The sequence below is a fragment of the Eschrichtius robustus genome, chromosome 6 (genome assembly GCF_028021215.1).
Source record: "Eschrichtius robustus isolate mEscRob2 chromosome 6, mEscRob2.pri, whole genome shotgun sequence".
Lineage (NCBI taxonomy): Eukaryota > Metazoa > Chordata > Mammalia > Artiodactyla > Eschrichtiidae > Eschrichtius > Eschrichtius robustus.
In genome coordinates, this window is record NC_090829.1 from 80,066,931 (window position 1) to 80,092,660 (window position 25,730).

Consider the following 25,730-nt stretch of genomic DNA (forward strand, 5'->3'; position numbering starts at 1 on the left):
GCTGAGATATCACATGGTTTCTTATGGTGTGTGGTTTCCTTGCTGCAGAAAGCATCAACAAACCCAATTTTGTACACTGTGGGCATGATGGTCTTTGACTAATGGGCATCAACATAAATATTCTGGCTTAACTGATCAAGAATACTATTTACCAAAATAAAGAAAGAGGAAGAACAAGTTTGTTTTTCTTTGTGGGAGAAAGATACCTTTCTTGAAGAAAGATAAATAAAGATACCTTGCTTTGGATATCTGAATCTACGTTGCCCACTGGCCATCAAAATGGATATGTTAGAAGCCAACTTATTACAACTGCTTAGAGCTCAAGAGTGGAATTTAAGACTAGAAATTTTGATATGAGAATCAACAACATATAGATGGTAACTGAAGCCATAAAGTAGATCAGAGTATCCAGAGATTAAGGAGTAAGAAGCATGGACAGCCAAGGTATAAACCCAAGGAAAGAAGAATCCTTGAGAGATAGAAATGGTACAGCCAGAGGGATAGGATGGTGTTTCAAGGAGGAAATGGTATGGCGCTAATTTTCAAGGTCAATAAGAATTGAAAGCCAGCCTTTATATTTAGTAACGAAGGGTAAATAGAGACCTTGGCTAGAGAAGTTTTAGTTTGTATGCTATCTTAGAGTATTCTCTAACTATTCCAACCTGCCTCAGTCTCTTCTCTTCAACAGAAATATAAAGAAAATAATCCATGTGGGAGTTAAAACATAAGTCATACAGAGGCGTACCTCAAATATATTGCAGGTACAGATCCAGATCACCACAATAAAGCAAATATCGCAATAAAGCGAGAGCGAGTCAAAAATTTTTTGGTTTTCAGTACATGAAAAAGTTATGTTTACACTATACTGTGGTCTATTAAGTGTGCAATAGTATTAGGTCTAAAAAAACTGTACATACCTTAATTAGAAAATACTTTATTGCTAAAAAATGCTAACCATCATCTGAGCCTTCAGCAAGTTGTAGTAGTAACGTCAGAGATGTTACTGACCACTAACCACAGATCACCATAACAAAGATAACAAAAAAGCTTGAAAGATTGCGAGAATTACCAAAATGTGACAGAGGAACATAAAATGAGCAAATGCTACTGGAAAAATGGCACCAACAGACTTGCTCAATGCAGGGTTGCCACAAACTTCAATTTGTAAAAAATGCAATGATCTGTGAAATGCAATAAAGCAAAGCACGATAAAACGAGGTATGCCTGTAAAGTAAGATCTAACACAGCTCTCAAATACCTGCTGAATTGAAAAACACAGATGCGGGACTTATGTTGACTGTTGAAAAATGAGCACTTACAGAGACCATCAAGGAGAACTACAGAATACTGTAGAAGAAAAATTATCTAGTTTAGTAGCTTTCAAATTATTTTTAAAGGAAGAAATCCCATTCCTCAAGTGAAAAAGTACCTAAACATAAAAGTAAGTGCTCTGGTTGAAGAATAAAAAGATAGCTAAGCAAAGGGCAACGCTATAATCCTCTCATTATATGTCTTCAAAGCATTACAAATCAGCCTCCTCAATGTCTTGTACCAGGAACACTTTGCTGCAGAGCCTTTGTACTTGCTGTTCCCTCTGCCCAGAATGCTTTTCCTCCAGAAAGTTAAATGGCTAGTCTCCTAACTTCAGACCTTTACTCAAGTCACCTCCATGAGAGCTTCCGTAGCCAACATTACCTAAAATTTCAACACTGTCCTGTCCTCCCTTTCTTTTCCTTAACATTTGTCACCATCCAACATACTATGTTTTATTACCTAGTTTATTAGGTTATTTACCATTGAGATTGTCATGTTACCCAATTAAAAAGAAATGTCCTCCCAACTACCCCATTTTTCTCTTGAAGATAACATACATTCCAAACTTCAGTGTTAAGTAAACAAATCAACACACTTGCCAGTGTAGCTCAACTGTATAAAATAGCAATGCTTTTATTTGGGGAAAAGAGAGAGAAAAGGAGATCACTGTTAACATCATTTCATAGCAAGATTATTTCAGAACGATAGTCCTTGAACTTGAATAAATTTAGTTTCATTAAAAAAAAAACAGGGGGAAAAGAGAAAACACAGTATGGTCATAAGGAACCTGAGCTCTAGCCTCATCTAGGTACCTTTCCAGAGACCCAGGCTTAATGTAGATTAAGGCTTAACAAGAATTACTTGTAGAGGGCCCATTTTGCAGTTCTGAAAAGAGTGGCTTTCATATTACTGTCAAAAACTGTGACGGATGTGAAATTTTACCCTACTCGTAAACTAACAAATTATCCTACCACGGTTTTATAGATGCTGAAGACAGACACAAGACTTATAGGTTAGAGAAAAGAACTTTATTACTCATGGCAATAGCAGTACCAGTGTCAGGTTTTGTGCCAGTTCCCTGAGTCCCATTTCCCATAGGGTAACACAAAGATGGCCAGGTGACAACTGTACATGCAGTGGCTCATGTTCCAGGAAAGAAACCCTGAGCTTAGGAACCCAAACCTTTTATAATGGGCATAAACATGCTTGTCTTTTGCTCTGTAGGGTGATACTACCTTTACCATGCTGGACACTAAGTAAACAGACTCTGGAGGGAGACTTTTTTATTATACTGAATAGTAAGCAAACCTGCCTTTTGCTCTGGAGAGAAACAATAACTCTATCTTCCAAGGCTGCTCACTATATAAACCTCTTTGAAAAATACAGTCTAGAAAAAAGGCAGTCAGTAGCATCTCTGCTTGTAAAACATACATAACATGTGAGAGACCCATGGAGAACTGTCTTCCAACAACAACCATGTCTGGCAAACATTACAAGAAGAAAAGCTAGCCTGACATCTGAGTCCTATGTTTATCATACAAACACAAGTTATAGACAAGAAAGCAGCCTGTCAAAAGCCAGGCCTGGAGTCCAAGAAAAATAAGAAATTCTACATTTTATGGAAAATGACTTAAGACTAGCTTAACATACCAGGAGCATTTTTTATAAATTTTACTAAACATTATAAAAATGCAAATCAATTTCCCCAAAATCTGAAAGGGAGATGGGGCTCATTACACACTGTACAAAGTACCATTCTGCTGAGGGGGCAGTAGTGTAACACATATAGACACAGAATCTGTCATCAAGACGCTTAAAGTTTAATAGAGATGAAAGGTATCTGGAGACAAGGAATCTAATGCATACCCCTGGTGGAGAGCTGCTGTTAAGTAATCAATATCATAAATATCCCAACTCTTCTTGAAACTGGACTATACTATACTGCACAGAATATATTATTCAATAAGAGAAGAAACTGGAATGGAAACTCAGAGCTCTTTACCATTTTTCCCTTGCCACACATAAGACCAAGAAGCCACATAAGGGAGAACATGCAAGCTAGATCAAAGAATGTGGCAGCAGAGAGAAAATGAAGGCTACAAGGATTCTTTAGGCAAAGCTTGACAGAGGATGAGATATGGAGAAAAAGAAGAGTTCAATGATAACATATATGTCTGATCATATACACCCATAAACTACACACACACAAAAAAAACTAAAAAAGCTACTTTACAAATATTCCCATGTATTCATCATAGCCAAGTCTGTGCAAGAGTATTATTCAAATCTAACATATGAGGGAATAAAGACTCAGAGAAGTTAAGTTCACCAGGTCATAGCTTAAAAGCAAAAATCATTAAGCCTGGATTCAAATACAAATCTTTCTGATTCAAAAGAGTAAATTCACCGTACCATCCTGAATTACACATCCCTTTCCTTACCTCCTGTCATCCCTGCCAGCTACAATTTAGCAAACTTTTCCCATGTATATACATAGGTTCTAATTTTTAAAAATATGGAACAGAAAAGAGGATTTGTAACAAAAAATTTATTTAACATTAAATGTGCATCACATGCCTGGCATTGACTCAGCTGAGTCTTAATGTATCAGGTTTGCAAGAAGGATTAAAATATATCCAGATGTAGATAATTACCAGGCATTGAAAATAGGGAGAAAAAAGATCTTTTAAAAATAGATATTTCAAAACTATATTTTAGGGTTGTCCATGCAGTAGTATATGAATATCCCAATTCTATGACTCAGGACTCTTCTAGTGAAGGTAAGTTATTACTCCAAAATGAGAAAAGAAATAGAGACCTACTTGTTGGGATGAGAGGGAAAGAAGAGGGAGAGTGAGGGGAAAGAGGGCCATACAGTTTTAACTTTCGCCAGAAATAAGAAACGTAAAAATAAAAATAAATGTAAAAATAAAAAGGAATCAGAGACATGGGGGAGGGGAGAGAAGGGACTGGGAACAAAAGGAAAAAAAACCCAGTAATGTTCAACAAAATTCAAACATAACATTTTCCTTTGCTAAACACAGAAAAAGAAAATTCAGGTGGTGTCTATTATGCTGGCCAAGGTCTTCTACTTAACTGTTTACTCATCATTTTAATTATGTGAGTATTCAGTCAAGGGAACAATGAATAAATACAGGTAAAACCAAAGGGGAAAAAAACGTTTACCCTCCTTAGTTTAACAAGAAGAAAATGCTTTGGAAATTTATCATAACTGAGGAAAAGGGAAGAGGACATTATGGGTCAAATCCCCAAATAATTAGATATTACTTGGATTGTGGTTTTTCCTTCTTCACTCCAAAATACACAATGAATAGGTCATGACATAATGCCTAGAGTTCACTGTCAAAGATTTGTCAAACATATTAATTGCAACTGGAATATTACTCAGCAATTTTCCTACAAAAAAAAAATCAATCAATCAAAATAAAAGAAGCCCAATTGTTTTGATATGCTACAGGTGCTGCAGTGCTGAAGCAGGAGTCATGCTGCAGCCCAAGTCCTCAAGGCTGGCCAAAGAAACAGGCAGGATCAAACCTTCCCTGCTGCAGAGGCCTCATTCCAACACGGCACAACTAACGTCCCAAGGATTTCCCACATTCTCCCTCCCTAAATCTTCCTAATCATCTTCTGAGCTGCTTTTTTGGAGCTCACATTCTACTGGGGAGTAGTCAAGACAAAAAATAACGTCAGGTGTTGATAAGTATAATAAAGAAAAACAAAGCAGGTGGCCTCCTAGAATGAGTTTGGGAGTGTTCCTCCCTCTGCTATATTTTGGAAGAGGTTGAGAAGGATAGGAGTTCTCTTCTCTAAATGTTTGATAGAATTCGCCTCTGAAGGCATCTGGTCCTGGGCTTTTGTTTGTTGGAAGATTTTTAATCACAGTTTCAATTTCAGTGCTTGTGATAAGTCTGTTCATATTTTCTATTTCTTCCTGGTTCAGTCTCAGAAGGTTGTGCATTTCTAAGAATTTGTCCACTTATTCCAGGTTGTCCATTTTATTGGCATATAGTTGCTTGTAGTAATCTCTCATGATCCTTTGTATTTCTGCAGTGTCAGTTGTTACTTTCCCTTTTTCATTTCTAATTTGATTGATTTGAGTCTTCTCCCTTTTCTCTTGATGAGTCTGGCTAATGGTTTATCAATTTTGTTTATCTTCTCAAAGAACCAGCTTTTAGTTTTATTGATCTTTGCTAGCATTTCCTTCATTTCTTTTTCATTTATTTCTGATCTGATCTTTATGATTTCTTTCCTTCTGCTAACTTTGGGGTTTTTTTGTTCTTCTTTCTCTAATTGCTTAACGTGTAAGGTTAGGTTGTTTGAGATGTTTCTTGTTTCTTAAGGTAGGATTGTATTGCTATAAACTTCCCTCTTAGAACTGCTTTTGCTGCATCCCATAGGTTTTGGGTCATCATGTTTTCATTGTCGTTTGTTTCTAGGTATTTTTTGATTTCCTCTTTGATTTTTTCAGTGATCTCTTGGTTATTAAGTAGTGTATTGTTTAGCCTCCATGTGTTTGTACAGATTTTTTCCTGTAATTGATATCTAGTCTCATAGCATTGTGGTCAGAAAAGATACTTGATACGATTTCAATTTTCTTAAATTTACCAAGGCTTGACTTGTGACCCAAGATGTGATCTATCCTGGAGAATGTTCCATGAGCACCTGAGAAGAAAGTGTATTCTGTTCTTTTTGGATGGAATGTCCTATAATAACAATTAAGTCCATCTTGTTTAATGTATCATTTAAAGCTTATGTTTCCTTATTTATTTTCATTTTGTATGATCTGTCCATTGGTGAAAGTGGGGTGTTAAATTCCCCTACTATGATTGTGTTACTGTCGATTCCCCTTTTATGGCTGTTAGCATTTGCCTTATGTATTGAGGTGCTCCTATGTTGGGTTCATAAATATTTACAATTGTTATATTTTCTTCTTGGATTGACCCCTTGATCATTATGTAGGTGTCCTTCTTTGTCTCTTGTAATACTCTTTGTTTTAAATTCTATTTGGTGTGATATGAGAATTGCTACTCCAGCTTTCTTTTGATTTCCATTTGCATGGAATATCTTTTTCCATCCTCTCACTTGATTCAGTCTGTATGTGTCCCTAGGTCTGAAGTGGGTTTCTTTTAGACAGCATATATACGGGTCTTGTTTTTGTATCCATTCAGCCAGTCTATGTCTTTTGGTTGGAACATTTAATCCATTCACGTTTAAGGTAATTATCGAGGCCACCATCACACTGATACCAAAACCAGACAAAGATGTCACAATAAAAGAAAACTACAGACCAATATCACTGATGAACATAGATGCAGAAATCCTCAACATAATACTAGCAAACAGAATCCAACAGCACATTAAAAGGATCACACACCATGATCAAGTGGGGTTTATCCCAGGAATGCAAGGATTCTTCAATATATGCAAATCAATCAATGTGATACACCATGTTAACAAACTGAAGGAGAAAAATCATATGATCATCTCAATAGATGCAGAGAAAGCTTACGACAAAATTCAACACCCACTTATGATAAAAACCCTCCAGAAAGTAGGCATAGAGGGAACTACCAGAAAACTACTAGAGCTAATAAATGAATTTGGTAAAGTAGCAGGATACAAAATTAATGCACAGAAATCTCTGGCAATCCTATACACTAATGATGAATAATCTGAAAGAGAAATTAAGGAAACACTCCCATTTACCACTGCAACAAAAAGAATAAAATACCTAGAAATAAACCTACCTAAGGAGACAAAAGACCTGTGTGCAGAAAATTATAAGACACTGATGAAAGAAATTAAAGATGACACAAACAGATGGAGAGATATACCATGTTCTTGGATTGGAAGAATCAACATTGTGAAAATGACTATACTACCCAAAGCAATCTACAGATTCAATGCAATCCCTATCAAACTACCAATGGCATTTTCCACAAAACTGGAACAAAAAAATTTCACAATTTGTATGGAAACACAAAAGACCCCGAATAACCAAAGCAATCTGAGAAAGAAAAACAGAGCTGGAGGAATCAGGCTCCCAGACTTCAGACTATACTACAAAGCTACAGTAATCAAGACAGTATGGTACTGGTACAAAATCAGAAATATAGATCAATGGAACAAGATAGAAAGCCCAGAGATAAACTCACATACATATGGTCACCTTATCTTTGATAAAAGAGGCAATAATATACAATGGAGAAAAGACAGACTCTTCAGTAAGTTGTGCTGGAAAAACTGGACAGCTACATGTAAAAGAATGAAATTAGAACACTCCCTAACACCATACACAAAAATAAACTCAAAACGGATTAAAGACCTAAATGTAAGGCCAGACACTATCAAACTCTTAGAGGAAAACATAGACAGAACACTCTATGACATAAATCACAGCAAGATCCTTTTTGACCCAGCTCCTAGAGAAATGGAAATAAAAACAAAAATAAACAAATGGGACCTAATGAAACTTAAAAGCTTTTGCACAGCAAAGGAAACCATAAACAAGACGAAAGGACCAGCCTCAGAATGGGAGAAAATATTTGCAAATGAAGCAAGTGACAAAGGATTAATCTCCAAAATTTACAAGCAGCTCATGCATCTCAATATCAATAAAACAAACAACCCAATCCAAAAATGGACAGAAGATCTAAATAGACGTTTCTCAAAGAAGATATACAGATTGCCAAAAAACACATGAAAGAATGCTCAACATCATTAATCATTAGAGAAATGCAAATCAAAACTACAATGAGGTATCACCTCACACCGGTCAGAATGGCCATCATCAAAAAATCTACAAACAATAAATGCTGGAGAGGGTGTGGAGAAAAGGGAACCCTCTTGCACTGTTGGGGGGAATGTAAATTGATACAGCCACTATGCAGAACAGTATGGAGGTTCCTTAAGAAACTGAAAATAGAACTACCATACAACCCAGCAATCCCAGTACTGGGCATATACCCTGAGAAGACCATAATTCAAAAAGAGTCATGTACCACAACGTTCATTGCAGCTGTATTTACAATAGCCAGGACATGGAAGCAACCTAACTGTCCGTCGATAGATGAATGGATAAAGAAGGTGTGGCACATATATACATGAAATATTACTCAGTCATAAAAAGAAACGAAAGTGAGTTATTTGTAGTGAGGTGGATGGACCTAGAGTCTGTCGTACAGAGTGAAGTAAGTCAGAAAGAGAAAAACAAATACCGTATGCTAACACATATATATGGAGTCTAAAAAACAAAACAAAACAAAACAAAAAAACGGTTATGAAGAACCTAGGGGCAGGACAGGAATAAAGACGCAGACATAGAGAATCGAATTGAGGACATGGGGAAGGGGAAGGGTAAGCTGGTATGAAGTAAGAGAGTGGCATGGACTTATATATAATACTAAATGTAAAATAGATAGCTAGTGGGAAGCAGCCGCATAGCACAGGGAGATCAGCTCAGTGCTTTGTGATCACCTAGCGGGGTGGGGTAGGGAGGGTGGGAGGGAGACGCAAGAGGGAGGAGATATGGGGATATATGTATATGTATAGCTGATTCACTTTGTTATAAAGAAGAAACTAACACACCATTGTAAAGCAATTATACTCCAATAAATATGTTAAAGAAAAAGGGAGATAATGGCTTAATGTTTCTAGACAATTCTATGAAAAAAATTTGAGTAAAAGTTTTTTACTTCCCTTCACTCAAGAAGCTTCTAGGATAAACAAAACAAAACAGAAGACAATTCACAGTTCCATGTTAAAACCAAGTTACTGGGACTAGAATCGCTAGGATTTTAGTGAAATAAAGAGGAAACAAACTTCAAGACACATCACTAACATATGGTATTAATTTTACCACTCTGTAAAAATCCAACCACTGTATATATCTTAGGTATCAAATTTGGACATTGGTTCCCCTCCCACTGAATATTTTATAGATTATGTATATATGAGGAAAGGGAGTAAACTGGAGAGCTTGGGAAAATAAGACTGCCAAAAATCCTAAATATTATTCCCCATTATGCCACAATGTGTTCTGAAGACGGCCTAATTCAACATAGCATATTTTCTATACGAACACTACTATAACAAGGTGTTTCATTTCCTAACCTAGGATTTCAAATTAATCAAAGTGACATTATCTTCTAAAAGCAGTGATAAAACATCCCCAAGCTTCTCTAATAGCTTCTCTATTTAAACTGTCAACTATTCTCCAAATCAAAGGGTGCTTTGAAGTTAGAGTTGAAAGAAACCATATATGGTATAGAATAGACTGAACTTATCATTTTACATATCCTTAAAAAAGGCCTACAATGATTGTAGGATTTGCCCAGGGAATAGTTACTAACATAGCCCAAGACTGGAAGCCAGCCATGGCTCTGGAATCCTAATACACTGTCACTTTGCTGTCTTATAGCCACTGCTTAAAAAACAAAACAAAACAAAAAAACCCTCTGAAAATGACATACCCACTGAAAACACTGATTACACAAAAAGACCCAATGTAATAAGTGCTCTGAAAAACCCTTACAATACTAACATAAGTTGGTCAAGCATTAATAACCAGAGCTGTTATAACAACAAAATATTTAATTAAGAATCACTTTCCCTGTGGAGGCCTGGTGTGCAATGGCTACAAACAGCAGCCTCCTGGGCAGTGTACAGCCTGTTGCTTATACAGGTTGCCCTAAGGGACCTTGGAGACAGCCCTTTCCAGTGGACATTCATGTCTGGATGCTGTCCCCAATCTGGACTCCAGACAAGTATGTACAGTGCCTTTGGAAAGCCCCAGGGCACAGTGGCTAGGGTCCACATTGGCCAAGTCATAATATCCATCCACACCAAGCTGCAGAACAAGGAGCACGTGACTGAGGCCCAACTCAGGGCCAAGTTCATGTTCCCTGGCCACCAGGAGATCCACATCTCCAAGAACTGGGGATTTACTAAGTTTAATGCAGATGAATATGAAAACATGGCAGCAGAAAAGCAGCTCATCCCGGATGGCTGTGGGGTCAAATACATCCCTAGTTGTGGTCTCCTGGACAAACGGCTCTCACTCATGAGAGCTTTGGCACTGTCCCCTCCTTACTCATGCCCACCAATAAATCCTACTTTCCTGTCAAAAAAAAAAAAAAAAATCACCTTGCTTTCTCAGATTTCAAAAAGGCTTATGGAGGAGGGAGGGTGAGGTGGGGTTGGAGACATAAAGTGAAACGTTATATAATCATAAAACTTACCAATTGTCAACAGAGAGAAAGATGGAGAGAGTAGGGACTGGGTTGCGCGGGAGACCATAGAGAAGAAAAACTAGGCTTGCCATTTTAGTCTATCTATTTTTCTGTTATTTGAGTCTTCAACAAGTTTACATTCATATATTACTTACATATTTTTAGAAGAAAGAAAACAAATGTTATTTTGAATTCTCCAAAATCACTCGACTCCTTTTAATACACAAAAGTTACACAGTCATTCTTGGGATATTCTTTGAAAGCACTATCAAGTCCTCTGTTAAACCTTTTATAACTCAAAATGTTCAGGGGTATATATATTAAAATGTTAAGCCAAATACTAAAGTCTCAGAAAGTCACCCTTTATTCTAATTTCCAAACTTATTTCATAAAGCAAATTTCTTCAGTTTACTTGGGCAAGGAGAAGTGTATGAAAAAAGGAATTGCTATTATAAAATAATAACAGACATGAGAGGAGCAGAGTTATATATTTTATATAATTATTTTACCTATAATAAAATGGAATTTGAAAAATCATCCTTTAGCAATTCACTGCAGAACATATAACACTGTAAAATATTCATTTGCATGCAAAAGGAAAAAAAAATAGAAGTACGTTTAATGTATTTTTAATTTCAGAAGATCTCAAATGTATTCATAATGTACCCAATATAACTCTACCCCCAAAACTCAATTTAATCAATGAAACTCGCTTCTGTCCTTCCTTAACTGAACACATCTAGGTTTGGTCTAATCATGCATTATTCCTAGATTCTGGAACTCATTATAAAGGGGAAAAAATGTATTATGCCTGGGAGGGAAAACAATAAATTGAAGTGTGGTACTTGGATGAATACTGAAGCTTATATCAATAATAAATTCTCTGAATTAGGCCCAAATCAAATTCATCTCAACAAGCAGTGAGCAGGCAAAAAGTATGTGGTTTTGATATGACTATTTGAAAGACAATAATCAACAGAATGTTATATGCCAGCATCAAAACTAAAAAGCAACCTTTCACAAATAAGTTTGTTCCTATGTAATCAGCTTCAAAATACAAAAAAGATAAAACACAGATGATTTTTTAAAAAAAAGTTTTCAAACCCTTAAAATCAAGAACAGCAAAATTTTAAAAAAATCAGCCCTAAAGCTTTTGGTGGAAAGTGAAGGGTAGCAGAGAGAAGACATTTGTTCCTTACTATTTTTCCATAACCAGTTTTTTTTTTTTTTAACTTATTCTAATAATCACCTTCCTTCTGTCCCATCATCAGTCTCCCCAAAATCCACACCTCTGAGCTTTCCAGTATAAGTTTCTAATGAACCCATCCTGGGCAAAGATTCCAAACCAGCAACTGAGCAAAGTAATCCTAGAAAGATTTCTTTTTATGTTTATTTGTGTTTTTAGCATTTCAGGAATTGGAAACACTGCTTATAAGACATCTTCTTGCCTTAAGTAGAGAGAGATGAAGACAGGAAAAAGCCTGTTCTATGAAGGTGAGCACGAAGGAAACAAGTCTTTAAGAGGCTCATGAATACAGGACCCTGACCTAAAATGTTAGGTTAAAGGAACTGAAGAGGAATTTCAATGATGTGGGGATCAGGAAACTGATCTGTCTAAATCAAAAAGCATTCCTGCAGTCACAAGGAAAAGAGGGACTCGTGATTTAACACCAAACTTAGAAATGAATATCCCAAGTAGATAAGAACTTTACTTGAATATTCTGAGTGACTCAGAACTAACCACTGGAAGAGGTCTGTTTCCACTGTTGGCTATTTTTAAGAGTTATTTATTGGACACATTTTAGAGTCAGTTTTTAAAGACTTCTTTTACACTAATCCTAAAATCTACCTGACTCTAAGTCTTTTCCATGGAGCCACACAAAAGCTGAATCTCCATGAAAGCTATCGTATCTTCCCCAGTACTCATTTAAAACATTCTGGAAATCTATATGGCCCTACATTTTTTTATTACTTTGTAAGATCCTCCAAAACCTACAGTATAACAGACATGTGTGTGTGTACCCACACACATTTGATGAGTTGAACCAGATAATCTCTTAGCTCCTATTTATAAGATTGTATTAAACAAACATTTATAAGATTCCTTTTTTAAAAATTTAACTTACTTCAAAGTTTATTTAAAATGGGATCCCCTGGTCTCTAGGTGAATTCAGTAATAGGGGCTTCCAAACTATTTCTAATTCAAACACCTAACAATTTTACCCAACCCACAATAAAACTACATTGCCTTGTGCCTTTACAGAAGCTATAAAACTATATTTTTTCACCTAATACTCCCACTGCTGAGAATCCTTAAGGAAAAACTTTAAAAACAAGAAAAAAATGCTATATATACAAAAATATTCAAAGTGTCATATTTATACCAGCAAAATATATATATATATATAATCAAAGTGCCCTAAAGGGGTGGAAAGGAAAACAGGGGAGAAAATCACACCTAAAAACATATTTAGAACACTAGGTAGAAACAGGAGAGTTGGTACATTAAGGGACCAAAAGATCACAAACTATTCTTGACTATGACTGTAATTATAAATAACACGTAAAAGGGTGGTGGTTTTGTCATAATTTTTTCTCTTCAAAATTTTTTCTGGCACCATGGCTGCATAATTTTTAAATTAAAAATGGAAAATATAAAGCTATTTCCATATCATCTAACTTTAACACCTAAAAAGAAAATACAATCGCCCCCTCCCTTTTGGGGAAGAATGTTGCTGAATTTAACTTAGAAATGTCATTAATGAAATCACTGTGGTTGAGATTGCTAAAGTAGAAATGCTAAGTCTCTTCACATGGTCAGAGCCTTGCTAAATCTAAAACATGCATTTATGAACTACAATATGCTATTCTGCTGATTGATGGATTTCATGCCATGCTACCTTTGTTCTGATTACATAAGACCCCCATATTTCAGGAAATAAAACAGCTGATTTTGCCTGATTAAGTTTCTGAAACCAGGGACTAGTGGGCAAAAGCTAGGCTATTCCATTTTAATAAAATTAGCAGATGGATGGACCTAGAGACTGTCATAAAGAGTGAAGTAAGTTAGAAAGAGAAAAACAAATACCGTATGCTAACACATATATATGGAATCTAAAAAAAAAAAAAAAAGGTTCTGAAGAAACTAGGGGCAGAACAGGAATAAAGACAAAGACATAGAGAATGGACTTGAGGACACAGGGAGGGGGAAGGGTAAGCTGGGACGAAGTGAGAGAGTGGCATGGACATATATACACTACCAAATGTAAAATAGCTAGTGGGAAGCAGCCGCAGAGCACAGGGGATCAGCTCGGTGCTTTGTGTCCACCTAGAGGGGTGGGATAGGGAGGGTGGGAGGGAGATGCAAGAGGGAGGAGATTTGGGGATATATGTATATGTATAGCTGATTCACTTTGTTATAAAGCAGAAACTAACACACCATTGTAAAGCAATTATACTCCAATAAAGATGTTAAAAATAAAATAAAATAAAATTAGCTATACATATCAAGCATCAAACACTGGGAGAGTTCAACCCCAGAACACCAAGGGCAGAATCTAAATGGGAAGTATGGAAAGAATCTACAATTTTCAGGAAAAAGAGAGGTGGGGGAGGGAAAAGCTATAAACTGAAGTAAGAAAATTGCTGGCTTATGTGTGAATTAATGCCGGTAAAACAATTCTTGCTGGACCCAATTTCCTGAGCCCAGAATTCCTGGATACTCATCTAGGAGTCACTACTCTCTGTCCAGTGGCAGAGTTGCCCATATACTTGAGTTAAGAACTTTTTATCAGGGAAGAAGTAAAGCCTAGAAGGCTTCAAATCTAATTCCTGAATACCACCAATTGCTAATATAAACCATAGTTTATAAACCTAAGAACTGTTGACATTGGAATGGAGATAGAAGCCCATTAGATACCTCCATCACTGGTCAGAAACACCATCAATCTCCAATAGCAACCAAGAAATAGAACAGCTTTGTACAGCACTGGCTTCGAATGAAAACTGTAACTATCAATTTAAACAGAGAATAAATATTACAGCAGAAAAACTTCCCTCCTCCTCCTCCGATACACATACCAAATGTTTATTTCTTGTCTTCTTCAAAATGAGGGGGAGAGAAATGAATACTGAGCAAAACAGGAAGGGAACAGAGGGAAAAAGTCCAAGATTTCTAAAGGGAATGTATAGAAGAACAAGGGAGGGTTGTCAAGGTACTAATAGTGGAAAAACAAAACAAAACCAGACTGACAAGGAGGTTGGGGGGTCTAATATCACCCAATTATCATATTCTCTCTGTAAAGGAAAGTCCAAATGAAAAACCAAATTATAATCAAAAGGCAAGTATATTCTCATAAAGAGGTTCCCAATAATTAAGAATTTTCAATCATGGTATCTCAGGCTTCACTGAGACATAACTGCCAATTAAGTTGACTATTAGTGTTGGCTGATCAGGGCATCCTCCCATGAGCGATACCAATGTAAAGTGACTTATTCTTGCTCTCCTGAACCCCTTCTTTCCACCATCATGTTGACCGTAACCCTCATATTAAGAATACAGTCTCTGTTCAGACTGGCCACAAAACAACTGTTTCAGTTTTAGCTCTCTTTCATAATATGTTTTCATGCTCCCTACCCTATCTCAATTCCCTCACACAAATAATCTTGACTATATTTGGTCAGGCCATCTCTTCCACAAGCCATCTGTTGATTACAACTAATTTCATTCAGACACAAACCCTAGGTAAAATTCGAAGAGCATCATGAATCAAACTCCTAAATACTGATATATAAGTAGTGGGATAACTTCCTTTTAGAAACTTTCATGAAATTAAATAAGAATCAAGTGATGCATAAATGTAGTAGAAGCATATTCCTTTAGATTACCCTCTCTGAGGGACTGGATAACACCTTCACTGCAGTCAAGAGTGACAAAGACGACCACTGTAACACCAACATCTGCAGAAAATCAAAAACCAAAACCCAGGGCTCCTTTAAGAAATCTGTTAGAGTGAATAGCAAAAATCATGAGACTTTTCTAGTCTACTTTGAAAGAGCTCCAGATATAGTCTACAACCTTCCTCTATAGTACACTCAAGCAATTCTTATACTCAGGATGGCTAAGATTTTCTCATAACCAAGACCTCTCCTAGTTAAGCCCTTTCAAGGTAAATAGTTAGGTTCAGACAAATTAAACATTTAAGACAAATGTGAATTCTTTAAATGACTTTTCATCCAAGATGACTGCTTCACAGTAAATAAGGGGAAAAAAAAAGTCATAGGCCATCATTGCTCTTTTTGTGAATAATCTTAATTGATGTTGGCATTATTTCCCATTAAAATTTTTTTAAATTCTTTAAAATGTACAATATATAACATATACAAAATTAAACATGTACATAAACCTGTAATTTTTTTTACAATAAAACATTTCATGTGTAAAAGCTTAAATTATACTTTTCAGATAGTTATTTTAAAGTCAGATCTATGAACTAAAAAGTAACCTATACTCCTGAATTCAGCCATAACAAAGGGACAATCTAACTTAACAGCTGTGATTCTTTCTATAGATTTTTACAAATTTTTAACACAAAATTGATCCACTTGAGTAATTAGTAAAACTATAGTCTCTTTTCCAGTTTACAAATAACAGCATAACTATACTGTTATGTATAGTTATGTACAGTATAACCTAGCACTTTAAAGTGTCCCATGTTAATGTTAGACATGTATTTTTAGAAAAAACATGCTTTGTAGATTCTGTGTTGATTAGAAAAATCCTTAAAACTAAAGCATTTAATTAAATGAAGCAATTTATAACTCCTGTTGACGATTCGCTTCCATTAATGAATGGCTAGGAAACTAAATATCTATTGTTAACTTGGAAAGAGTGCCCCTCTTATTTCATCTGGCTAACTTTTACTTATCTTTCAGGCCCCCGCTGTTTAAACTTCTTTGAGAGGCCTCCCCAAATCCACATTAGATGCCCTAGTTATGTCCTCCTGATAGCACTTTGCACTTCCACTAACAAAGTATTTAAGTTCTAATAATACATATTTATTATAACTGTCTGACAGTGACTGGCACAAGTAGATACTCAAATATTTGTTGAATGAAGAGTTCAAATGTAAACTTAGTAAAGTCAGAATAGCCTCAAAGTGGTAGAGAAAGTCAACCCTTTAGATTAGGCTGCAGTTGTAAATAAGGGATGGGGGCAAAAACAGAGGTAGAGGGCCATGGATAAAAGAACAGTCCATGGATGAGTACTCCCTTGTAAAGGAGAAAGGCTTTGCAACAGCTCCTAAAAGTAGTATGACAGTCAAACAGGACATTAAGACTAAGAATGACTGTATGCTTACTTACACCAATATATCCACTTTTATAATGATATATATGATCAGTTTAAAAACTAGATGAATCAACTTAAGAAAAAGGATACATACTTTAAAAAGTTACTTAAAAGAAAGATTCATAAACTGGAACAATCTCACCTGTCATGGGATCAAAGAGCTGATTAGCTTCTAAATCTGTAAAAGTACTACTACAGACAGGACATTTGAAGGAAGCCCGGTTGGTGGAATCTCTCTCATCAGTTTCAATCCTCCTTCTCATGTGGTCCAATTTATATTTTACCACATTAACAAGAGTACGATAATTGATAAAGTAGTAGTTGTGGCGAGTGGTTTTCCCATCTGCAGCAGTCTCTACCCTCATTCTGCACTTGATGAATTTGTCTCCCTTTAAATTATTCAAGACTGATCGAAGTTGCTTCCGATCAAACTTGAGCAGCTCCAGCATGTCCTCCTCTTTCACACAGGGGTTTCGGATCAAGATGTCCAAGGCCAAAGCATGCTCAATGCCATAAAACCCCCGGATCACATACTTGGCTAACCGCTTCAATGCTGCAGGAACCTCAGTGAGGACATCTGGATCCGCCATCTTTAGCAGCAAACTTCAACTTTAAATGTACTGAATTCAGAAAAAAAAGAGAAAATTAGCTAGGCATGAGGACAAAGTAATCATTTTAAATCTAGAATAATCAACCCATTAGGTAGCTGGTAATTGCTATTCTTGGAGTGCCACAAAGGTACTTACAACATTGTTTTTAAAAGACTTATAATGCCTAAGCATTTAACAGAGAACAAGACTTTATTCTAGAGTACACAAAAGATTACATCTTAAAAGCTTGACATATTTCTTAAATGGTTACTTTCATGACCTACTGTGTGTTTAATTCCAAAAATTAACATTACTTATAGCAATGATATACTATATCAAGCTCACTTTATTTCAGAAAGAGAAACACAAAAATCTAAACGAAGTCTCATTATTCTTAATGTTACAGATCTTTGGGAATGCTGGGGAAAAAAAACCCTGAGAAACTTAGCAGTTAGCATATTCTTTTAAGTGCCTTTATTTCTCTTCTTGAGTACAAATTTTCTACCAAGACAGATTCTAGGATGTTTTACATAGTCATGCTCTCACAATAAAATCACAACAAACCAAGAAATGCCTAAGTAATCACCAGCTGGGATGTTTGGCAAAATTACTGTTATAAATCTGAAAGAAATTAACAATTATATCCAGACAGCTTTACCAACCTTGAAAAGTTAAATGACCAAATAAGCAAACGCTATACGGTTCTAAAAAACAGTAACAACAAACACCAAGATATCCTTAAATACTGGATCCCCTGCAGGACAAGTAGAAGCTAACTGTACCCAGAAAGCTGTCTTCTAGAAGCCCAAACTGGCATGGGCTAGACTTTCATGTGGTCGTTAAAAAGCCTGGGATTTGGAATTAGAGTCAGATAGCCTTATTTTAGTGGCTGTGCCATCCTGAGCAAGTCCCTTAACAACTTCAAGCCACACTTCACTCTCTGAGAAACAAGGATAATATCAACTACTTCAATGAGGTTGTTGTGATGAATAAATGAGAATGTAATGTGCTTAGGAAGCACCTGTTAATAAAGACACCATCTATATCAATTTAATACATCTCAAACTAAAAACGGCCAGGCACACAGACTGTATCACAGACTATATCAAATGAAATTTCCCTACACTATAAGGAAATTTTTAACAGACATCCTATTGAATTATTTTCACAGGGAATCATATTGTTATTAATACTAGTTTCTATTGAATCTTTTATTTAAAATCAGTAATCAACCCTATCACCCTATTTTATAAGAAACAGTTTTATATCCACAGTACTATTCTAAAAAGATATTCCTAAATAACATACACATACACCATACACATATGGTGGGGGGGGGGGGGTGGATATAATACCCTACCTTTAATAAAGGAAAAATAAAAGGAAAGTCAGTTATATTTTGGATTGTAAATACTCAGGCATGGCTATATATAAGAGATAACAAAGGAGCACCTAGATCCAAACCTGTGGTCCTAGAGCCTTCCTGTCATCCCAAGGCTTAAGGATGCCAAGCAAGTGCCTGGGTTCAACACCAAAGTAGTAGCATAACACACTGCGATATGCATTTTATTCTTTCCAATTTGGCCTATACATTGAACTGGAACCTAGTTTGGGGGTTTTTGTTTCGTTTTGTTTTACATGGTCAACAGTTGGCAGAACACAATATGTGGCTTCGGAAACAGACCAAAGGATGGCAGACAAATGTCAAAATAACCTACTTTTCCAGTATTATTTCCTACTATTGTACTCCCCTCCCTGACCTTCCACCCCATATACTCCATTTTCCAGGCCAATGGTTCTCGACCCTGGCTGTAAAGCAGAATCATCTGGGGAGCATTTAAAAGTACCCACCCTGGGCCCCATTCCCAGAGATTCTGTTTCAGCTGGTCTGGGCAGGCCAGATTAGGCATCACACTAATTTTTAAAGCTCCTTAGATGACTCTAATATACAGAATAAGTCCCTGACCACTGTTACCAACAAACTGGGTACCTGACTATTACATACCTGGCCAAAGCACATCCTGCATGGGGAGGGCCCTGTGCCACATCATTCAGCCTGTTACCTTTTCCTGAAACACCCTAGGGGGCCCTAAAGATTTGAGAAAGGGAGTGACAAGAGAACTCTGTGGTCCAATAGTTTTAGGTTTTGAATGCCAGTTCCATCATTTCTTAGCCTGTGACCCTGGAAAATTCTCAGCTTCAGTTTCATCAGATTAACAGTGCCTTCCTCACAGAGTTGATGTATGAGATTAAATGAGATAATTCATGTAAAGTGTTTGACTTTCAAGGTTGGCATCGTCAGAGTTCCATTAAGTACTAGCATACATAATAAGACTCCCTACTTAGAAAAGTGACTCTTAAAACAATTTGAGAAGCGGGCTGAAGTAAGTGAAAATGGAGGGACTGTGGAAGCATTAAGAGCGATAGTAATCAAACCTAAACTACGAAAGACAAGAAAAATTATAAGAGGACAGGATGAATGAAACTTATTAGAGAAACAAACTCAAAAGGACCCAATAATACATTGGAAATGGAGTTACAGAGTAGGAAAATTTTAAATAGCTATTTGGGGTTTTTTTCCCATTTTTTTTTTATTGTGATAAAATATACATAACATAAAGTTTACCGATGAAGTATTTTTAAGCAGACAGTTCAGTAATGTTAAATACATTCATAATGTTAACCAACTATCACCACCAACCACTTCCACAACTCTTTTCACCTTGTAAAACTAAAACATTATACCTATTAAACAATAACATATAGCTATTTGTTTTAAACCAGTGTAACTAGAAGAGAAAAGTACTACTATGAGAAACAGGTTAACACCTGAAGAGGAACAGGTTTGGAAGAAATGAGGCATTCATTCAGTTTTAGTTGCTTGTCTTTGAGGAAATACCACAGAATATTACTGTGAAGATGTCCAGCAGGCGGCTGAACAAATGAAACTGGAACTCAGCAAAGAAGTCATGCTGTGCCACCTTGTTCAAAATCTCTGCACTCTAAAATCCTCCTTCCTGAACACTGTGTTCTCTCCTTCACTGCCTCTACTCCCCCAATTATGCTGAATCTCCTCAATCTCTGGATTTCATAATACTGAGAGGAGAGGTCTCAAACTGGTAGCCTGTGCCACATCGTTTGACTCAAAGAATGTTTTGAAAATTTTCTGAATTTGTGGTCAACATTAAAAATCATGAGATTTCACATCAATTTCAATTTTTCAGGCCCTCTTGAGAACTGCAAATATCTGCGGAAAAAAATGAGACCATGTTCCCACATGGAAACAATTAGCTGAAGAGCAGCTGACATTTTTAAACAGGGAAGGCGCTTGGCTGGCCTCTGGAGACTTTTCAGTGTGTGACCTCTGGGGGCCAGGCCTTGTTTCTTCTTTTTAGCCTCAGAATCCATCAGTCACCTCCCAGCCTCACCTACCACCCTACCCAGCCCAGACCCCCAAAGGCAAGTTGGTTTTGTTTTTGAACCCTATGTATTCTAATCATACAAACACCGGGCAACAGAGTTGGAGAAACAAAGTTGAAATGAATGCACTCTCTGTGCTTGGTCTACCCTCCTCAGCTTCATCTCCGGCCACGCTGGCATTCTCTCAATTCTGTGAGCCACACACACATTCCCTACTTCCAGGCCTTTGCACATGCTGTTTTCTCTGCTCCCGCAGCTAAGCCCAAAGCCCTTCTCCTAATCATCCTTCACATCTCAAATGACATTTCCTCAGAGACACCCTCTCAGATTCCCCTTAGTAGCTCAGAATGATCCCCCCCACCCCTTCACACGTTCCTGTAGTTCTTTCCCCTTCTTCGCTTTAGTGAACAGACTTATACTTTCTCCATGTCTACCTCGGAGACCAAGAGATTAATCTTGTTCACCACTGACTTTCCAACGTGCAGCACAGCTGGTCTAGTACTTCCATAAAACTTTCAATAGGTCTTGTAAAGCACCTTTTCTTCAAACACGCCCACCCTGCCAGCTTCCCCCCAATTCACTTCCTCCACTGCAGCTTCCAGAGTAGAAAAAGATAGGGTATTGGAAACCCTCTTCTTAAACTTCAAATGGTTTTAAGGAGGTGAAAGCATCAAATTCGTGATTATAAAGGATTATGCTGACTGCGGCGTGTAAAAGAAAAGAAGAAAGGAGTGGATGTGGGGAGTCCTGTCAGATTATTTCAGTATAGTTCTATTCCAGTTCCAGAAGAACTTGGATTCTACACAACCAACTGGCTTTCTCGGCTACCATATTTCACGGTACTCTCCACGCCTTCATACATACAGTGGCATATCACCGCGAAACCTTCGGACAAGCTAGCCTCCACGAGCCCGGTAATGTTCACCTCCTCCCCACTGTGACACCCCGACACCCTAGATCCCCTCGGACTCTGCCAGCTGAGTCCAGAGGCCACATTCGGCGCAGCCAAGCCCGTCCTACCCGAGGTCGCACATGGGCCGCTCCGGGTCAATAGTACTTTGGAAGACCAAGAACCGAGTCAAGAGAGTAGCTAAGGGGGAGGAGGCTAGCTATGGAGAAAGGAGCGAAAAGTAGAAGACACCCTGAAAGACGGCGCCGGGCCAGGGAACCGAGAACAAGGAACAGGGAACAAGGTTTACCAAAGCGAATCCTCGAACACTCCCACTACAGCTTCCCTCAGCGCCTCAACTACTGGTTTAAACGAGCCACGCCACTTGTGCGACAAGGAGAACACCCTATTCCTGCGACCAGCTTTAGAAACCACCCGCTACTTTTAACCAGGCGGGCCAATCAGCACACTGAGGCCTTCAATCAAGACAGTCACGCTCCTATTGGCCAATGACATTGAAGACTCAGCCTTCCAATCCCAGCTCTGATTGGCCTATAATCCCGGAATAGGCGTTAACCTCAGGAAGGCAGTGGCAAGATGGCGTCCCTGGATCGGGTGAAGGTACTGGTGTTGGGAGACTCAGGTGAGCCGGTTAACCCACCTCTGGGGCTCCCGACACTTTTGAGTTATCCGAAAATCCTCCCCTTTCACTCTCCCTTCACACACCCACCGACTAACTGACTGGCCCGTGGCTGAATTCCCTCTCGAGGCCTAAAGACTACACTTCCCAGAGGACTTTGCTCAAATCGCACGGGTGGGGGGCGCGGAGCCGGGGCCTTTCTCTGCTTTCGCTGGTTTCTACGTCGGTTTCCAGGGCGACCGAAGCCTAGTGATCCTTTGTTTTAAAAGATCTGCGGAGGTTGAGTGTTGTACTGGGCGCCGTGCTGAGACAGAAGTTCGGACCTTGCCTTTAAGAGATTTTGTTAATTAAAGAAATCAAATGTGCACTAAGAAGAATGACACTGTTCCAAGTGCTTTGCATATATTAACTCATTTAATCCTGAGATCAGTCCTATTAAACAATTTCACAAATGACAAATCTCTTTTACAAAAAAAGAGATGTAAATGACAGAACTAGTTTGAGCCGGGAGTCCACATACTTAGAACACTAACCCATATTATTTCGTGAACTATCAGGTGGTAGACCTGTTTTACTCTCAACTGCGCTTCTTTTTTCTTTGTTCTGTTTAATCTTAATTGAAAAACTATTATGTGCTAGGCTGGAAGAAATAGAAAAAATAAGATAAGGGCCATTTTATGATGCAGCTAGGACTTAATGCTGAGCCCAGTTTAATCCTAGTGTTAAAATTCTTACCTTGGACACTTGAGAACAGGAGTTGAAGTCTGTATTTCTGTCTCCCCTTCACTATCCTGTTTCTCATACCCTCCACCCCTAAGCTTCTTAAGAACTTGGAAAAAATGTTAACCTTGCATTTCATAGATGTGCTTTTCTGGAGTTGACCTTTGGATGTCTGCTTGAGCAAAGACGTTGTGTCAGATGCTTGGAGGTGGAGAGGACATACCCCAAAGAACTTGAAAACTAGCCTTACCAAACTGAATAAAATTGGTGAGGGGAGGAGGTTGAGAACATTTTCACATTGCCTGCAGATTATTTGCATTGCAAAGTATTTTACAGAGAGCATTATTTAATATTCCCTTCAGAAAGTTGCATTATGAAATTCTATGAACATAATCCAATTTATGTCAACTTTAGTTCTTTAGCATGAAGTGGTGCTGAAGTTAATTTAATAAAAGCACTCAGTTTTGCAGGTAAAGAAAGCAACGGTGGTCTAAATGGGCTTCGTAAGAGTATCACCAAGTAGGATTTAGAAGAATCCAGAGCTAACACCGTTCTTCATGATATGTGAAGTGGGTGCTCTCTCTCGTTTATAATTACCTTTCTATTGCATCTAACAATTGCTTCATGTTACATCTTGTTCAAACTAGTCGATTTATTTTTTTTCCCCCAAAAAAATTTCCCTATTACAATACATAGCAAATGCTGAATTAGGTGCTGGGGATATAACTGAGGAATCAGTGCATTACACAACAGGGTTGAATTGGCTGCTGTATTAAATGTGAAAAAGTGATCAGGCAGTTAGTAAGCTTTTTAAAATTATTATTGTAGTTTAGTTGTAAAACAGAAGACACAGCCATGCCCACCAGGAAAGTGATTGATCTTGTCACACATTCACTGATATTAGGCTATATGTGCAAAGTCAGTTATTGTCTTTTTATCAGTTCCCATTTAACAGTGATTTGCTGTCTGACAAGTTAGAATATACTTTTTACATTTCATCTGCCTTTGTATTTAAATTTCAAAGTTTACTTTTGAATAAAGGCTCATTTCCCCTGTGAGATTTTGAGGATTTCGCAAATATATAAAGGAATGACTAGGGATTTAGAAATTTGTTTGTATCCCATAGAGATATTTGATAATTTAGTAAGGAATCCTGAAAGTCTCTCTAACATGCACATACTCTTTTCTCTTTGTTCCTTCATATGTAAGGGATGAGCTTAACACATTACCAGCTCTGTTTGGAGCTGGCATTTATTTGATTATATTGAACTTTTTTTCCCCAGCAAATCAAGTGCATTCTTTTGATCTAAGTTAGTTCTAATGATGAAAACATAGAATCAGAATCTCCCAAAACTCTTCAAGTTAACCACTATTCTTGGCACTTCTGTTGTTCTTACTGTTTAAAGTTCATCCCATGTTAGCTAACTCTTATCACCCAATGCAGTTAATTCATGGAGAGCTATACAATATTATCGCATAGAGATGTTTACTCTGACACAGTTAAGCTTAACTAGAATTTCAAGACTTGTATCAAGCTGATAACTAAATGCCTAGTTATATTGCTCCAACATAAACAAATCTACATGCAAACACAAAAATCAACAATATGCCCTAAAGGCCATAGATATCAGATGCAATGCAGTAAATAAAATACAAAACTCACTTTGAGTACTCAAAAATCTTACGTGCATGTATATAAAAAAATAAAATGAATGAAAGGGAAATCTGGGAAAATGTTTGGTTCAATTACATGAGCAGCTAGTATATGAAGAAGTCATGTAAATTGATAACAGTAAAACCTAGTAGATAAATGGGTGGAGCATATCAATAGATAATTCATAAGAGAGGAAAAACAACTGGTTAGCAAAGATGAACATAATGTGTATCTTTACCGGAAGGTAAAGAAATGCAGACTAAAGCAAGATGTCACTTTTTTTTTCTCTTATAAGCTAACAAAGATGAAAAAGCAACTACATACTGTTGAGGTGCAATAAGACCTGCAGGCTTATGTGTACGGCGGGTGGCAGAGTAACCAGATAAACGTTGTCAATGTATATCAGGAACTGTAAATGTTGATTTCGGTTTACATATTAATTTCACTTGTGGGAAGGTATACTAATAAAATAATTTTAATTTTAAATGAAAGTGTAAATAGAAATCTTTTCTTAGCATAGTGAAAAGTTCAGAACACCCTAATATCTAATAATGAGAAAATGGTTAAATAAATCATTATGTCTCCTCTCTGAACTACTATGGAGACATTAAAAATATCTATGAAGATTCTGTAATAACATGGAAATTTTTAGCCACTAAATAAGTACTAATTAAGGCCCTCTCTGAGTACTGGAAATAAAAAATGAGTAAAACCCAGTCCCAGGCCTCAAAGAACTTAAAATCAAGCAGAGTGAATAAAATCTATAAACAAGCAAGTGTAATAGTGTATTTTAAATGCTCTATAGAAAAATGTACAGTGTACAGTGGAGATGCAGAGGATGGTGGATGATGTGCTTAGTTCTACCTGTATGGATTAAGAAAAGACTTTATATCGAGAATGATG

At 37.2% G+C, this 25,730-nt stretch overlaps 2 protein-coding genes and 1 non-coding gene across 5 annotated transcripts in view; 2 read left to right on the top strand and 1 right to left on the bottom strand.

Annotated features, from left to right (window-relative positions):
* The window catches only part of GTF2E1 (general transcription factor IIE subunit 1), a 36,399-nt gene extending 14,214 nt beyond the window's left edge, over positions 1–22,185 (bottom strand). The window contains exons 1-3 of one of the 2 annotated variants that reach the window (XM_068546659.1): positions 22,124–22,150; positions 19,510–19,593; positions 17,057–17,534 (exon numbers count right to left, since the gene is read on the bottom strand). In XM_068546659.1, coding sequence (XP_068402760.1) covers positions 17,057–17,504 — 448 coding nt within the window. In that variant the 5' untranslated portion in view covers positions 17,505–17,534; positions 19,510–19,593; positions 22,124–22,150. Of the gene's footprint in view, positions 1–17,056; positions 17,535–19,509; positions 19,594–22,123 lie in introns of both variants that reach the window. The other variant, XM_068546658.1, reaches the window with a different exon arrangement.
* LOC137766853 (small nucleolar RNA SNORA70) lies at positions 9,916–10,046 on the top strand. Its single transcript, XR_011074387.1, has one exon. It is a non-coding gene; the product is annotated as a small nucleolar RNA SNORA70 (small nucleolar RNA).
* A 204-nt stretch (positions 22,186–22,389) lies between the features above and the next one.
* Positions 22,390–25,730, top strand: part of RABL3 (RAB, member of RAS oncogene family like 3) — a 43,040-nt gene continuing 39,699 nt past the window's right edge. For both annotated transcript variants that reach the window (XM_068546663.1, XM_068546664.1), the window contains exon 1: positions 22,390–22,456. In XM_068546663.1, the coding sequence (XP_068402764.1) occupies positions 22,411–22,456 (46 nt within the window). In that variant the 5' untranslated portion in view covers positions 22,390–22,410. The remainder of the gene's footprint in view (positions 22,457–25,730) is intronic.